The 15,385-nt window shown below is 45.0% G+C and overlaps 1 protein-coding gene across 1 annotated transcript in view; it reads right to left on the bottom strand.

Annotated features, from left to right (window-relative positions):
• Window positions 1-15,385, bottom strand: part of ryr2a (ryanodine receptor 2a (cardiac)) — a 1,117,859-nt gene that overhangs the window by 441,336 nt on the left and 661,138 nt on the right. The window contains exon 25 of the mRNA XM_072511661.1: window positions 8,754-8,901. Within this exon, the coding sequence (XP_072367762.1) occupies window positions 8,754-8,901 (148 nt within the window). The remainder of the gene's footprint in view (window positions 1-8,753; window positions 8,902-15,385) is intronic.

Consider the following 15,385-nt stretch of genomic DNA (forward strand, 5'->3'; position numbering starts at 1 on the left):
CTTCAAATTCCTAGGTGTGTACATCATCAACAATCTGTCCTGGTCCACCCACATCAATGCTACGAGCAAGAAAGCAGGACAGTGCCTATACTTTCTCAGGAAACTAAGGAAATTCGGCATGTCCATATTGACTCTTATCAATTTTTACAGACCCTGGATCCAGGGTCCCAGGTTCGATTCCCGGCTTGGGTCACTGTCTGTGCGGAGTCTGCACATTCTCCCCGTGTCTGCGTGGGTTTCCTCCGGGTGCTCCGGTTTCCTCCCACAAGTACTAAAAGACGTGCTATTAGGTAATTTGGACATTCTGAATTCTCCCTCTGGGTACCCGAAAAGGCGCCGGAATGTGGCGACTCAGGGCTTTTCAAAGTAACTTCATTGCAGTGTTAATGTAAGACTACTTGTCTATAAAGATTATTATTATTATTATAGATGCACCATAAAAAGCATCCTATCTGGCTGCACACAGCCTTGTATGGCAACTGCTCAGCTCAATACTGTAAGAAACTACAGAGAGTCGTGAGCACAGCCCAGTCCATCATGCAAACCCGCCTCCCATCCATTGACTCTATCTACACCTCCCGCTGCCTTGGGAAAGAAAGACCCATCCCACCTGGGTTATTCACTCTTCCAACTTCTTCCATCAGGCAGGAGATACAAAAGTTTGAGAACTCGCACTAACAGATTCAAAAAGAGTTTCTTCCCCGCTGTTACCAGACTCCTGAATAACTCTCTCATGGACTTAACTGATTTCTTCACACATCTTCTCTACTGAGTAGTACTACACTCCGTATGCTTCACCTGTTGCCTGTGCCTATGTATTTACATTATGTATTTATGTATGTTCTATGTTTTTTTGTCATGTATGGAATGAACTGTCTGTACTGTACGCAGAACAAAACGTTTCACTGTACTTCGGTACATGTGACAATAAAATAAATCCAATCCAATCCAATAATCCCTGGGTGAGTGAGGGTGGGATGGGGATCACCAGCTGGGGGGAGGGCTGGGTGTCATAAGGGCAGGGCACGAGTGTGTTTTCAGCAGTACTCCACCCCACTTTCTCGATGCTGGGTCCCTGAATCAAGCACTGAGTGCCATTGAAAGAGGGACCTTCCCTAACAGGCCACAAGAGGTTTTGCTTGTCGGTCTTCCCGCATGGCGGGCCCCACCCACTCCTGGGTGAATGACATTGGAGGACAATGAGGCCCTGAAGTGGGCATTAATTGTCGTCCATGAGTTTTCCCTCCCCAGACTCAATCAGGTAAAGGCTGGGAAGGTGGTGGTGTATCCATCTCGCAGCCTCCTGCCCGATCAAATGGCACGCCCACCTCTGAACCCAATGTGTGCAGCCCAGATGGCCCTGGGAAAATCTCAATGGCCCCTGTTAATGAGCTCTTAATCTGCTCCTCAAATGCCTTAATTATTCTTAAATGGGATTGGTTGGATCTCAACCATCTCCTTCCCACCCCTGGCGGGATCCAGAAATTTCAAATCAATGGAAAGATCATCGGCCACAGAAGATGGGCCTGATTTTAACATGCGAATTAGGAGCAGGAGTAGGCCACTTGGCCCTTCGAGCCTGTTCCATCATTCAATAAGATCATAGCTGATCTGCTTGTAACTTCGACCCCACATTCTGGGCCTACCTTTCACCCCTTTGTTAATCAAGAATCTATGCCTTAAAAACATTCAAAGACTCTGCTTCCACTGCCTTTTCTGGAAGAGAGTTCCAGAGGCTCACGCCTCTCTGAGAGAGAAAAAAGAAATCTCCTGATCTCTGTCTTAAACTGTGCAAATGAATGGGTTTTAACTTGGTTTCTCTCTCCTCAGATGCTGCCAGACCTGTTGAGTATTTCCAGCGTTCTCTGGTTTTATATGCTGGCATCAGATTTGACAAATTGTGTAATTATTGTGTTATAGCAATTTCCACTTGGCAAATCGATCAGCACAGCAGTTCCAATTACAAACATACTTCTGTACCACACACATTAACATCTCAAATTATCAGCAGAGGGACTGATTGTTCTCGAAACTGCAGATGCTCCTACTATTTTTAAACAGCTTATTACCTGCTATTTCTTTATTGGTAATCTGCTTTCAGGGATCATGCACAGTGGTTTTCCCTCTGAAAACCCCTTCATTTCAGATCATTTTGAACTTTTCTGCCCCATATGCAATAAGCCCTACTCACTACAATTTCAAAATTTGCATTTTATTTTCCTGACCCATTACCAAAACCCAAAGGGGGAAATAAATCTGCACAAATAAGTATTGATCTAATTTTTGATTGGCACGTCTCTCCTTATTGTGAAAGAAGATGGGAAGGGATCTTGCCAGCGATTAAGGAGAGGGGGACCTTACCAATGAACCCAGGAGTGCTGCAGCAGCAGCATTCTGACACTGGGGCACCCTTTGATCTCTAAGGAGTGGAACCTGTCAGGGAGATTAGGTCCTGCCCCTCTCAGGTCTAGCGAAAATCCCGCTCCTCTTTAAAAAATTCACCAAGTGCTATTGAATGGCACAAAAACCCTGATCTTGGTCAAAAAAAATTTCTAAGTGCCATTATATGTAACATCAGGTTCACTCCTAGCGCCTGCAGGAACCACTCCAGTTTTCCCGACGGTCTGGGGAATCATGTCCCATATATTTTTTTTAATATGTTTTCGCTAATTTAGTTCTTCTGGTCTGTCCATGAAAAAAAATCAATAAGAGCTAGCACTCAAATACAAAAAGCAATCAGAATGGTGACTGTAATGTTGGGCTTTACTTCAGAGGACTGGATTCTAAAGGGGCAGAAGTCATTGTTCGTTTGAGAACCCTTCTGGGGTAAGCATTGTTTTGGGCATCGCACTTCAGGTAGGTTCTAAGAAGCTTGGAGGGGGTGCGGTGCAGATTTACTGGAGTGATATCAGGACTTGTGGGTTAAATGATGAGGACAAGTTGGAGAATTTTGGCTTTTACTTCCTTGAATTTGGAAGGCCGAAAGATAGTCAAATTAAATGTTGAGAATGGTCAATAATTCCACTGGGTAGAGACCATTCACTCCAGTGGAAGAATTCAGAACATGGTGACACAATTAAATCACACAGAATTTATTCACACTAAAGGCAGTGGGAATCTAGAATTATCCCATCAAGAATAATTTGGATGTAGGGTCAATTAAGATGTTCATCATTAAGACTAATAGACTTCTGTGGATTTCTGTGCTCAAGTGATATGAATTAAAGGAGTGTAAACAGGGTTGAGGGACAGATCAGCCAAGATCTAATTCAATGGTGGAATAGGCCTGGGATAAGGAAAGGTCAAGTATGTTGGGCCACAGTAGCACAGTGGTTAGCACAGTTGCTTCACAGCTCCAGGGTCCCAGGTTCGATTCCCGGCTTGGGTCACTGTCTGTGCGGAGTCTGCATGTTCACCCATGACTGCATGGATGCTCCAGTTTCCTCCCACAGTCCAAAGAGGTGCAGGTTGAGTGGATTGGCCATGCTAAATTGTCCTTGGTGTCGAAAAAGGTTAGGTTGGGTTACAGGGATGGGGTGGGCTTAAGTGGGGTGCTCTTTCCAAGGGCCGGTGCAGGCTCGATGGGCCAAATGGCCTCCTTCTGCGCTGTGAATTTTATGATTCTATGAAGTTAGAAGAATGACAGGTGATCTTATTGAAGCATATAGGGTTCTGAGGGGGCTTGAAAGGATAGATGCTGAAAGGATGTTTGTTTCCCGTCGTGGGACAATCCAGGACCAGGGGCACAGTTGCAAAATTCAGGTTTTTCTTGTTCATTTGTGGGATGTGGTGTCACTGGCTGGGCCAGCATTTATTACCCATCCCTAAGCTGTCTCCATTTAAGATGGAAATGAGGAGGAATTTCTTCTCTTAAAGGGTTGTCGGTCGATGCAATTCTCCTTCGCAGAGAGCAGTGGATGAAGAGTCATTGAATGTAATCAAGGCTCGGGTAGGCAGGCTTTCGATTGACAGGGGAGTGAAGGGTAATGGGGTGCTGGCAGGAGAGTGGAGTTTAAATCACAATCAGATTAGTCATGATCTTATTGAATGGTGGAGCAGATTCGAGGGGCTGAATGTTCTACTCTTGCTCTTATTTCTTACGATATTTCACAAAAGACAGTTCCTATCCTTATATCCCTTTGGATAAGAACACTAATTAATTAATCGCATTAATATTTGAACAGCATTAGCAGAAAAACAAGAAAGGGCATTTTTCCTTTAAATTAGTTTTTTCTATTGGAGGGCAGCCCGCATGTGGTAAAATGCTCTGTCAGCCACCATGTAATTAAACTTAACGCTCTAGCTTGGCGAATTAGGAAGTTCCTTTTTACCTCATGATTAGCAAGTGCACCAGCCTACTTGAATAGGCTTGATTTAAAGTCCACATTTAGCAGGGTATTTCTTGGTGCCTGCTGTGCCGAGAAACATCATGCTATTCAACGACACTATCTTATTTTGGGCTTCAGAGAGATTCTCGGTGCCAAGGCCACATTTGGAGCGGTTTCCTGCTGGCGAGCTCGCAGATCGGGATCTTTTCGCCACAATCCCTCCCCTTTTAGCCCCCATCTCCCTGGAAGCTTGCGGATGCCCCTAGGAACTCCCACAGCCTCCCTCTACCTGGAAAGGCCCTTGGCAGTACCATCCTGGCACATAGATACATAGAAGATAGGAGCTGGAGGAGGCCTTATGGCCCTTCGAGCCTGCTCCGCCATTCATCATGATCATGGCTGATCATCCAACTCATTAGCCTAATCCTGCTTTCTCCCCATAGCCTTTGATCCCATTCTCTCCAGCCCAGCTATATCCAGCCGCCTCTTGAATATATTCAAAGTTTTAGCATCAACTACTTCCTGTGGTAATGAATTCCACAGCTCACCACTCTTTGTGTAAAGAAGTGTCTCCTTATCTCTGTCTGAAGTGGTTTACCCTGAATCCTCAGGCTGTGACCCCTGGTTCTGGACACACCTATTATTGGTAACATCTTCCCTGCATCTACCCTGACTAGTCCTGTTAGAATTTTATAAGTCTCTATGAGATCCCCCCCTCATTCTTCTGAACTCCAGCGAGAACAATCCCAACCTAGTCAATCTCTCCTCATACGACAGTCCCGCCATCCCTGGAATCAGTCTGGTAAGCCTTCGCTGCACTCCCTTGAGAGCAAGAATATCCTTCCTCAGAGGAGACCAAAACGGCACACAATACTCCAAGTGTGGCCTCACCAAGGCACTGTACAATTGCTGCAACACATCCCTGCTTCTATACTCGAAACCTCTTGCAATGAAGGCCAACATACCGTTAGCCTTCTTTACCGCCTGCTGCACCTGCATACTTACCTTCAGCGACTGGTACACAAGGACATCCAGGGGCCGCTGCACACTCCCCTCTCATAATTTACAACCATTCGGGTAGTAATCTGCCTTCCTGTTTTTGCTTCCAAAATGTATAACCTCACACTTACCCAAATTATACTGCATCTGCCATTGGTTTGCCCACTCGCCCAACCTATCCAGATCTTGCTTAGGATCCCTGCATCCACGTCACAATTCTCCCTCCCACCTAACTTGGTATCATCTGCAAACTTTGAGATGTTAAATTTTGTTCCGTCATCCAAATCATTAATATATATTATGAATAGCTGGGGTCCCAGCATCGATCCCTATGGTACCCCACTGGTTACTGCCTGCCAATTCGAAAAGGACCCATTAATCCCTACTCTTTGTTTCCTCTCTGCCAACCAGTTTTTTATCCACCTCAATACATTTCCCCCAATCCCATGCGCTTTAATTTTGCACAATAATCTCTTACGCGGGACTTTGTCAAACGCCTTCTGAAAAGTCCAAATATACCACATCGACTGGCTCCCCCTTGTCAACTGTACTGGTTATCACTTCAAAGAATTTCAACAGATTTGTCAAGCATGATTTTCCCTTTATAAATCCATGCTGACTCTGACTGATCCTGCCACTGCTTTCTAAATGTTCTGCTATAAAGTCCTTGATAATGGATTCAAGCATTTTCCCCACTATCAATGTTAGGCTTACTTGTCTATAATTCCCTGCTTTCTCTCTATCTCCCTTTTTGAATATCGGAGTGACGTGAGCTACCCTCCAATTTTCAGGGACAATTCCAGAGTCTATAGAATCCCGGAAGATGAGCACTAATGCATCCACTATTTCTAGTGCCACCTCCTTAAGCACTCTGGGATGCAGATTCTCAGGCCCTGGGGATTTATCCGCCTTCAATCGCATCAGTTTTCCCAGCACCATTTCTCTACTAATGTTGATCTTCCTCAGTTCGTCTCTCTCACTAAACCTTTCATTCTCTAACATTTCTGGGATCTGATTTGTGTCCTCATTTGTGAAGACAGAACCAAAGTATGTATTCAATTGTTCAGCCATTTCTTTGCCCCGTATTATGCATTCCCCTGTTTCTGTCTGCAGTGGGCCTACATTTGTCTTTACCAATCTCTTTCTCTTCACATATCTGTACAAACTCTTAGTGTCAGTCTTTATGTTCTCTGCAAGCTTCCTTTCGTACTGTACTTTCCCCTAATCAATCCCTTCGTCTTTCTTTGCTGAATTCTAAAACTGCTCATAATCCTCAGACCTATTATTTTTCTTGGCCAATCTGTATACTTCTTCCTTGGATCGGATACTATTTCTAATTTCCTTTGTAAGCCATGGATTGGCCCTCTTACCCCCTTTGCTTTTGTGCCATACAGGAACGAACAGTTGCTGTAGTTACCCCATGCGTTCCTTGAATGTTTGCCATTGTCTATCCACTGTCATCCCTTTAAGTAACCCTCCCCAATCTATCAAGGCCAACTCACGCCTCCTATCCTCATAGTTCCCTTTAATAAGATTCAGCACCCTAGTCACCGAATCAACTACTTCACTCTCCATCTTGATAAAAAATTCTGTCATGTTATGGTTGCTCATCCCCAAGGGGTCTCGTACTGCCAGATTGGCAATGATTCCCTTCTCATTACATAGTACCCAGTCTAAGATGGCCTGCTCTCTAGTTGGTTCCTCCACATATTGGTCAAGAAAACCATCCCGTATACACTCCAGGAATTCCTCCTCTACGGCATTGTGGCTAATTTGATTTGCCCAATCTATGTGAAGATTAAAATCACCCATGATCACCGATATTCCCTTATTACATGCATCACTAATTTCTTGTTTAATACCATTCCCAACCTCACCAGTGCAGTTTGGGGGTCTATATATGACACCCACTAATGTTTTTTGTCCCTTGGTATTTCTCAACTCTACCCACACAGACTCCACATTGTCAGAGCTAATATCCTTTCTCAATATTGTGTTAATTTCCTCTTTAACCAGCAGTGCCACACCACCACCTTTTCTTTTATGCCTGTCCTTCCTAAATACTGAGAACCCTGGGACATTCAGTTCCCATCCCTGTTCACCCTGCAGCCATGTCTCCGTAATCCCAATTATATCATACCCATTTATATCTATCTGCGCGATTAGTTTATCCACTTTATTGCAAATGCTCCGTGCATTAAGGTACAGAGCCTTTAAGTTAGTGTTTTACACAATGCTGGTCTTGCTCCCAATATTTTTCTCTACTGCCCTGTTTGCATTTTGTCCTTGGTTTCTCCACCTATCACTTTTCTTATTCACTTTTCAACCTTTTGCTTTTGTCCTTGCTCCCTCTTTCTCTGACTCCTTGCGCAGGTTCCCATCCCCCAGGATAGCCCTGTCAAGGTGGCCAGATGGCACTGTCAGGATGCCAGGCTGGCGGTGTCAATGTGCTGGGTGCCAGGTTGGCACTGCCACCCTGCCCTGCTCCAACCACTTGGGAGTCTCCGATGGCCCCAGCTGCCCCCCAGGTGCCATTACGACTGGTCCACGTGTGCGTGGTCCAGTATTGAAAGGTGCCCTGGCAAGGTTTCCCAGGCACGGCCAGTGACTCATAGTCGTCGGGTGAATCTGGCAAACGCACATTTAAATGAGCCTAATGGATCTCGCTCTCGCGATGTCTCACAAGATTCCGCAGAATCTCACGAAACATTTCGAGCGTCATGAATCTCATGAGAGGCCTCTCGCGAGATTCAACAGCCTCGCCCCGACACCAAGTCGGGATTGACAAGGCCGCTGAATCGCGACCTTAGTTTGTTCAATAAAGATGAAGTCATCAAATAAAAAAATCATTCGGTTGCGTTTGGGACTTGGGACCAGAACTAGTGCCAGTACAATCAATGCTAAACCTGTTATGAAAGAAAGATGACACTGTCCATTGGGCCATTGGCTTCATCACAAGTTCCTGAATGATGATCTATTTGGTCAGTTTGATCAGATTGCAGACATGTCGATGCAATCAGCCATCTGCTGGCTTTCACTTTCAGTCCCTCTCATAATAATAGCATGCTGATTTTGTCCCTGTTGAGGGAGGGAATATCCTGATGTGGAAGGCACATGTTTGCCCTAGGTGACAAGAAAAAAATCATATTCACAGGCATCTCCTAACATGCTGCACAAGAGGGAGCACGGCAGAGGATGGACTGCTAATATCCAGCCATCTTCTCAGCTCAGGATTGGTATGGAACAGGAAGAAGTGAGGAAAAAGGCAACAGTATATATTTGAAGAAAAGCACTGACCAAACTTAACAATAATCAGTAACTAGTTTCCACTGTGAATACTTTATCAACAATCTCTGACCATTGAACACTTTGGCATATAACATTTGAAATTATCAAAGAGAAAAAGAAGAAAGAGATAAGATGTACCATGGTCCTGGTCCGGTGCCTCTAAGTTATATCCATATCCTAGAAGGGTACGAACGGCCTCACGCAGGCTGTCCTTGTTGGATTTTTTTGTGCGGTCATCCAATAGGATATACGGAACCAGACGGGGGTTTCTTCTGTTTTTGACATCCTGTGACAAAAGAGACAAATTTAGAAATCAAAACAAAAAAAAATTGCGCAGGTTAAGGTCAAACATACTGCAGTCTAGGTACTTAAGTGTCACGTTGGAGAAGATAAGCTTTCCAGGATGATTCAGAGATATGGGGAGCGGATGGGATTGTGGGAATTGAAGATGAAGATCGGCCGTGATCAGAGTGAATGGCGAAACAGGTCTTCTCCTGCTCCTATTTCACATCTTCCTATGGTGTAGGGAGATTGTGTTCACCTGTGTCCAATCTGCTCCAAAGTCTATGGGGTGGCAGTGAGATAAACACCTATCATGACACCCTGGAGCATCAAATGTGTTGCATCAATATGTCTTTGGACCATCAGTTTCTCATAAGCAAACCTCCTGACTTCAGTGTGTGTCTGCATGAAGGGGAACTGGGCAGAAAAACAGACAATGGCTACAAGGATGCAGGGAAAATTGCTGATCATTCTGAGCTGTTCCTTAGTTCTACCCAGCAACCTGTTTCAGAGCAGCAATGGTGTAACACAGAAGGGCGGCACAGTGGTGCAGTGGTTAGCGCTGCTGCCTCAGGGCACCGAGGACCTGGGTTCGATCCTGGTCGGGGCCCGGGTCACTATTCCTGTGGAGTTTGCACATTCTCCACGTGTTTGCGTGGGTCTCACCCCCACAAACCCAAAAGATGTGCAGGGTAGGTGGATTGGCCACGCTAAATTGCCCCTTAATTGGAAAAATTGGAAAGAAAAATGTAATGGTATATCAGAGTGAATGATGGGCACAGCTGGAGAAAGCACACGTCACAGGGAGATCATCAATGAAGTAAAAGGGGATCTCCCGATCGCTCATTTGGTTGAAGCAATATTTAAATCAGCCAGGCGGGTGAGATGCTCCCAGTTTTAATTTTACAATGAAAACAGAAAATGCTGGAAATACACAGCAGGTCTGGCAGCATCTGTGGACTGAGTGACAAGAGGGCAGAATGTTACCGTCCCATGGCAGTGGGGCAGAGCCGTAATATTGTCTTTGTCCTTCAAAGGTCCATTGGTGCCAGCGGGACCAGAAAACCCCAGTCGGATTATGTTACATCTCTGCACTTTTCCACTAACATCTGCAAGGTTTAAAAGTGCTGTCACAGTCTGGGAAAGGGAGAAGTCATAAACACTTGGGATTTCCCCCATCAGGAACAAACCAACCATGACTGCACATTATGTACTCAAATCTCCGTTCGACTGGGGGTTGTCATGCCGGCAGCGAAGAGCTCCCGGCTCTACCTGCCTATGTGGCCCGGAGAATTGCCGGGTCTGTGGCCGCGCTGGCGCATGGTGGCGGCCCGCAGCGGCCGCGCCATGCTACATGGTGGAGGCCCCTCGCGGACCCGGCCCGCGAAATAGTGCCCCCTCTTTGGCCAGCACGCGCACCCCAGCCCACCCCACCCCCACAGTGTCCCCAGCCCCTGATGAAGTCCCCCCTGCACGCGGATCGGCCCACCCTCGACTATGGCGGCGCTGGACTGAGTCTGCAGCCACCACGCCGAGTTCCCGAGGGATGAGACCACACATGACCAACACCTTCAGGAACTCAGCCGGTTGGGGGCGGAGCATCGGGGGGGGGGGGGCCCTCAGTCAATGTCCTGAGGCTGTCGATACGCCGCTTTGGAGGGGGCGGAGCATCGCGAAAGCGGCGCCGCCCTCGATTCGGTCGGGAACTTTGATTCTCCGGCCCATCCCCGAACACGATTTCAGCATCGGCGACCAGAGAATCCAGCTTCTGAGGTGCACAAAGAAACTTGAGAGAAATGTCAGAATGATACATATGCTCCGCTCTGCGTGTTAATTTGCAAAATTAAGTCATTTGTGATAGAATCATAGAAAAGTTACAGCAGAAGGAGGCCATTCAGCCCATCTTGTCCATGCCAGCTCGATAGCGCCCAGGTGCCCTTTCTGATCCCACCTTCCTGCACCCAGTCCATAGCCCTGTAGCTTAAGAGCACCTAAAAGATCCAGGTACTTTTTAGCCTCCACCACAAACTCGGGCAGCGAATTCCAGACTCCCTCTACCCTCTGCGCAAAAATGTTCTTCCTCATGTCCCCTCTACACATTCTGCCACTTATCTTGAATCTATGTCCCCTGGTTCTAGAATTCTCCACCAAGGGAAACAATTTTATCCTGTCCACTCTATCTCTTCCCTTCATAACTTTGTATTCCTCAATTAAGTCATCCCTCAGCCTTTTTTGTTCCAAGGAAAATAACCCCAACCTATCTAATCTCTCCTCGTAGCTTCACTTTTCTAGCCCTGGCAACATTCTTGTAAACCTCCACTGCACTCTCTCCAGAGCAATAACGTCCTTCCTGTAATGTGGTGACCAGAACTGCACACAATACTCCAGTTGTGGCCTCACCAGTGTCTCATACAATTCCAACATTTTATCCTTACTTTTATATTCTATACCTCTATCTTAACTTTTCCTCCAGATTATATTTATTCATTCTGGTATTGGTTTCACTGGAATTTCCAAAAGGCATTCAATATGGTGCCATGCAAAAGATTAATACGCAAAGCTCATGGAGTTGGGATATTATATTAGGATGGAGGATTGTTTTGTGGACAGGAAGCATAGAGTAGTGATAAATGGGGCATTTTCAAGTTGGCAGGCTGTGACTAATGGAGCCTCATTTGTTTGAAAACATACAAAATACTTAGAAGTAGAGGCAGGTAAGATGTTTCCCTTGGTTGGAGAATATAGAACCGGGGGGGGCACAATTTTAAAATAATGGGGATGCCAGTTGGGACCAAGATGAGGAGAAATTTCTTTACACGGAAGGTTGGGAATCTTTGGAATTCTCTATCCCAGAATGCTGTGGAAGCTCAATCATCGAGTATGTTCAAAGCAGCGATAGATATATTTCTGATTAACAATAACATAAAGGGTTATGGGAACAGTGGGTTTAAAAGGCATTGGTGTCTGATCAGCCGTGATCGTATGAAATGGGGGGAGCAAGCTCAATGGGCTGAATGTCCTACTCCTGTTCCTATCTATATTAATAACTTAAACAAGGAGACAGAGCGTAATGTGTCTGAGTTTCACAGCTGGGTGGGAATACAAGCTGTGAGGAAGATACAAAGAGGTTGCAAAAAGATATGGTGGCAGGTGTGTTATAATCTGGGCAAGTGTGAGATCCTTCACTTTAATCCTCAGAATAGAAAAGCAGAATACTTTTTAAAAGGTGTGAAACTTTTAAATGTTCAGTGCTGGAGTCTCAGCTGTTCAGAGAGTCTTGTGTGTACATGCATGTGGAACATAAAAAGTTAGCATGCATGTACAGCAAGCAATTAGAAAGCAAATGGCATGGATTGAGAATTGGTTAATAGGCAGAAAATAGAGGATACAAATAAATGGGTCATTCTCAGGTTGGAAGTCTGTGACTAGTGGGGTATCACAAGGATCAGTGTTTAGGCCCCAGCTGTTCACAGTCTATGACAATGATCTCGATGTGGGGACCAAATGTAATATTTCCAAGTTTGCTAATGGCACAAACTGGGTGAGAATGTGAGTTTGAAGAGGGTACAAAGAGGCTTCAAGGGGATTTAGACAGGCTAAGTGAATGTGGGAGATGGAATATACTGTGAAAAAATGTGTAAGTTCTCCACTTTGGTAAGAAAAATAGAAATGCAGAATATTTCTGAAATGGGAAGAGCTTGGGAAGTGTCGATGTCCAAAGGGACCTGGGTGTCTATTTTCATCAGTCAATGAAAGCTAACATGCAGGGGCAGCAAGTAATCAGGAAGGCAAATTATATGTTGACTTGAGTACGGGAATAAAAAAGTGCTGATGCATTTGTATAAAGATTTTGTAATGCTGCACCTAGCTGGGGTATCGTGTACACTGTTTTGGTCTCCTTAACTTAGGATATACTTCCCATAGAGGGAGTGCAAGGAAGGTTTACCAGAATAATCCCTGAGATAGTCCTACGCGGAGTGATTGAGAAGACCGGGCCTGCATTCTCTCGAGTTTAGAAGAATGACAGGAATTCACATTGAAACATACAACATTATTACAGGGTTTGGCAGGGTAGATGCAGGAAGAATGTTTCCCCAGACTGGGGGGAAATAGGCATAGAATGGGAAACCCCAGCAGCAGGATCTTCACTCGCCAATGGTGGGCCGCCTGTGCAAAACTCAACGTGGGGGGCACGGAGAATCCTGCCCAGATTCTCTCAATCGTCTGTCCAACCTTCTGTATTTGGTGAAATTTTAGGTCGAGTTTTTAAATTTGAATCAGTTTTCTGACTAAATTATAAGAAAACCTGTCATACCCCCATAACACTCCAAAGTCCTTTATGACCAATATATTGCTTTTGAAGAGCAGTGACTGTTATAGATACAAACATATCACCCAATAATTGTGCAGCAAGGTGTCACAGCCAGCAACTGAACAGTCAAATAATGGCTTCATATCTTTGGCATAACGTGGATGTGGTAAGAAAATTGGGAAGAACCCAGGAATGTCAAATCTCTGCCCAAAATAGCTGGCGCTGCCAGTATTCACATGGGTCGGTGTTGGGCAATACTCCAGCCTAATCTTAGCTCCTGGCATCAGAGGAGACAGGGCCAATGTCAAAGCTTTCTCATGGCTTGAGTTCCCATGGTTTCCGTTTCCCTTGAAGCCAGCAACCTTGACACTCTAAGAATCTGGCAATAAGATTGAGTTAAACATGGTGGTGGGCACCAAGATCCCCACATTTGGTAGATCCTTGACATGCAGCCTCCACAAATTTCTAACTCAGCACATCCATAGAGAGGGTCATTCAGTTGCAGAGTTTGACCTTTTGTAGGATTACTGGTAATCCACATGCAGCCTTCGAGCATCTTATTTTTACCTTCACCCCCCGCCCCGCTCCCCCCCGCACCCCCCTCAAACTCATGCTTGTGCTAATGCCCAATTGATATATTTGGATGAGAAAATGAGGTTGATTGTGAAGGGACTATTGGCTGGAATATAGGGGACAAATTGCTCTTCTTCGAATCAGGCTATGGGACTGTTCTGGCAATGAATCAGCACAAACAAGGTAAGTCAAACGTCCTCCCACAATGCTGTAAACTCTAAAATTCTCGGAGTCATATTATAAATTTACCTCTAATGGAGGCAACCATGCCAGAAGGTAATTTGGGTAAACAAAAGAATCACTGTGGTCAGCAGCAGCTTGTAACTGAGAGAGGATTCCTGCTATTATAGAACACAGAGAGATCCCTCTATAGTTCATTCTCCACCCCAAAACCAAAGGCCTAGTTGAAGAAAGAGTTTTTCACAAGAAAGTACCAAGGGCAGGGGCATAACAGCTGAAAGATTGAATTTGAGAGTTTAATAGAGTAAACATGGGACAAATTTGTAGCCTGCAGTCAATGAAACACAAGCTGCTGTAACCTGACACGTTCTTTCACCTCATATGTCAAGAACACTTGTTGCTGCATCCACCAACAGACAAAAGAATTTCCTTCTGCTCAAAAAAGAAAAAAGGAACTAAAGCTGAACAGTGAATGTAAGGAAGAAGTTTGGAGTTTGGGGTGAACCACAGAGGTATCGCTCTGGAGAAGATCATCCAAATCGGGTTGGCAAGGCCATGGAGGAAAGGAAAATGAGGATGAGAGTCTTGAAATCAATTTTCTGGGATACATGTATTCAGTAGAGCTGGGCAAGGGCAGAGTTGGGGGATGCGAGAGGTGGGGGTGGTGCTGAATGTATGGTATCTTGTGCGACAAAGAGTTCAGACCTAAGAGTTCTGGATTTGTGGAAATTTGTTTCATTCAAGGAGAGCACAAAATAAAGGAATCCTCAAGCCGATGAAAGCCTAGACGAAGGTTCCGCCAGCAATAGGGAGGCAGAGCCATGAACGGACAGTGTGTAGAGGATGGATGATTACATGCAAGGCAACAAGCACAGGGAGGAAATGACAACTCAGGTTCAGACAGACCTCTGTGATTGTCCATTATTATATCAGCTGACATTTAAATTGATTAAATTAGTGTCAGGCCCATATTCGGAGTGGAGAGAGTGAAAGGGGATGGTTTCCATTTTGCCGACATGACTTCAGTCACAGAGGCAGCTACTGCTAATATTTCATTTTGTTCAACATAATAGGAAATGTCACAACAAGGAAATGCACTCCTTCACAGTACCAGATGCATTTTTACAGCCCTTCAACTATTAGCAGACAGAGTGCAGTAGGGGATGACTTATAATACACTTTTTAATCAAATAGAGTGTATTTTTAATGGAGATTAGTCATACGAGTTGGAAGATCCATCATTCTAATATTTCAAGTCCTTTAAACTATGATCTTGAAGGTGCCTCCTAAGCCCTAATGATTTCTTTGTGACCGATAAATGATTTGCTTCATTTAAATAGCGCACATTTTTCATGTACATGAAAAGTCTTATTTTAACACAACAGTTTGCATTAATATGTATAATTAATCAAAGCACTTCTTG

The sequence above is a fragment of the Scyliorhinus torazame genome, chromosome 1, assembly GCF_047496885.1.
Source record: "Scyliorhinus torazame isolate Kashiwa2021f chromosome 1, sScyTor2.1, whole genome shotgun sequence".
NCBI lineage: Eukaryota > Metazoa > Chordata > Chondrichthyes > Carcharhiniformes > Scyliorhinidae > Scyliorhinus > Scyliorhinus torazame.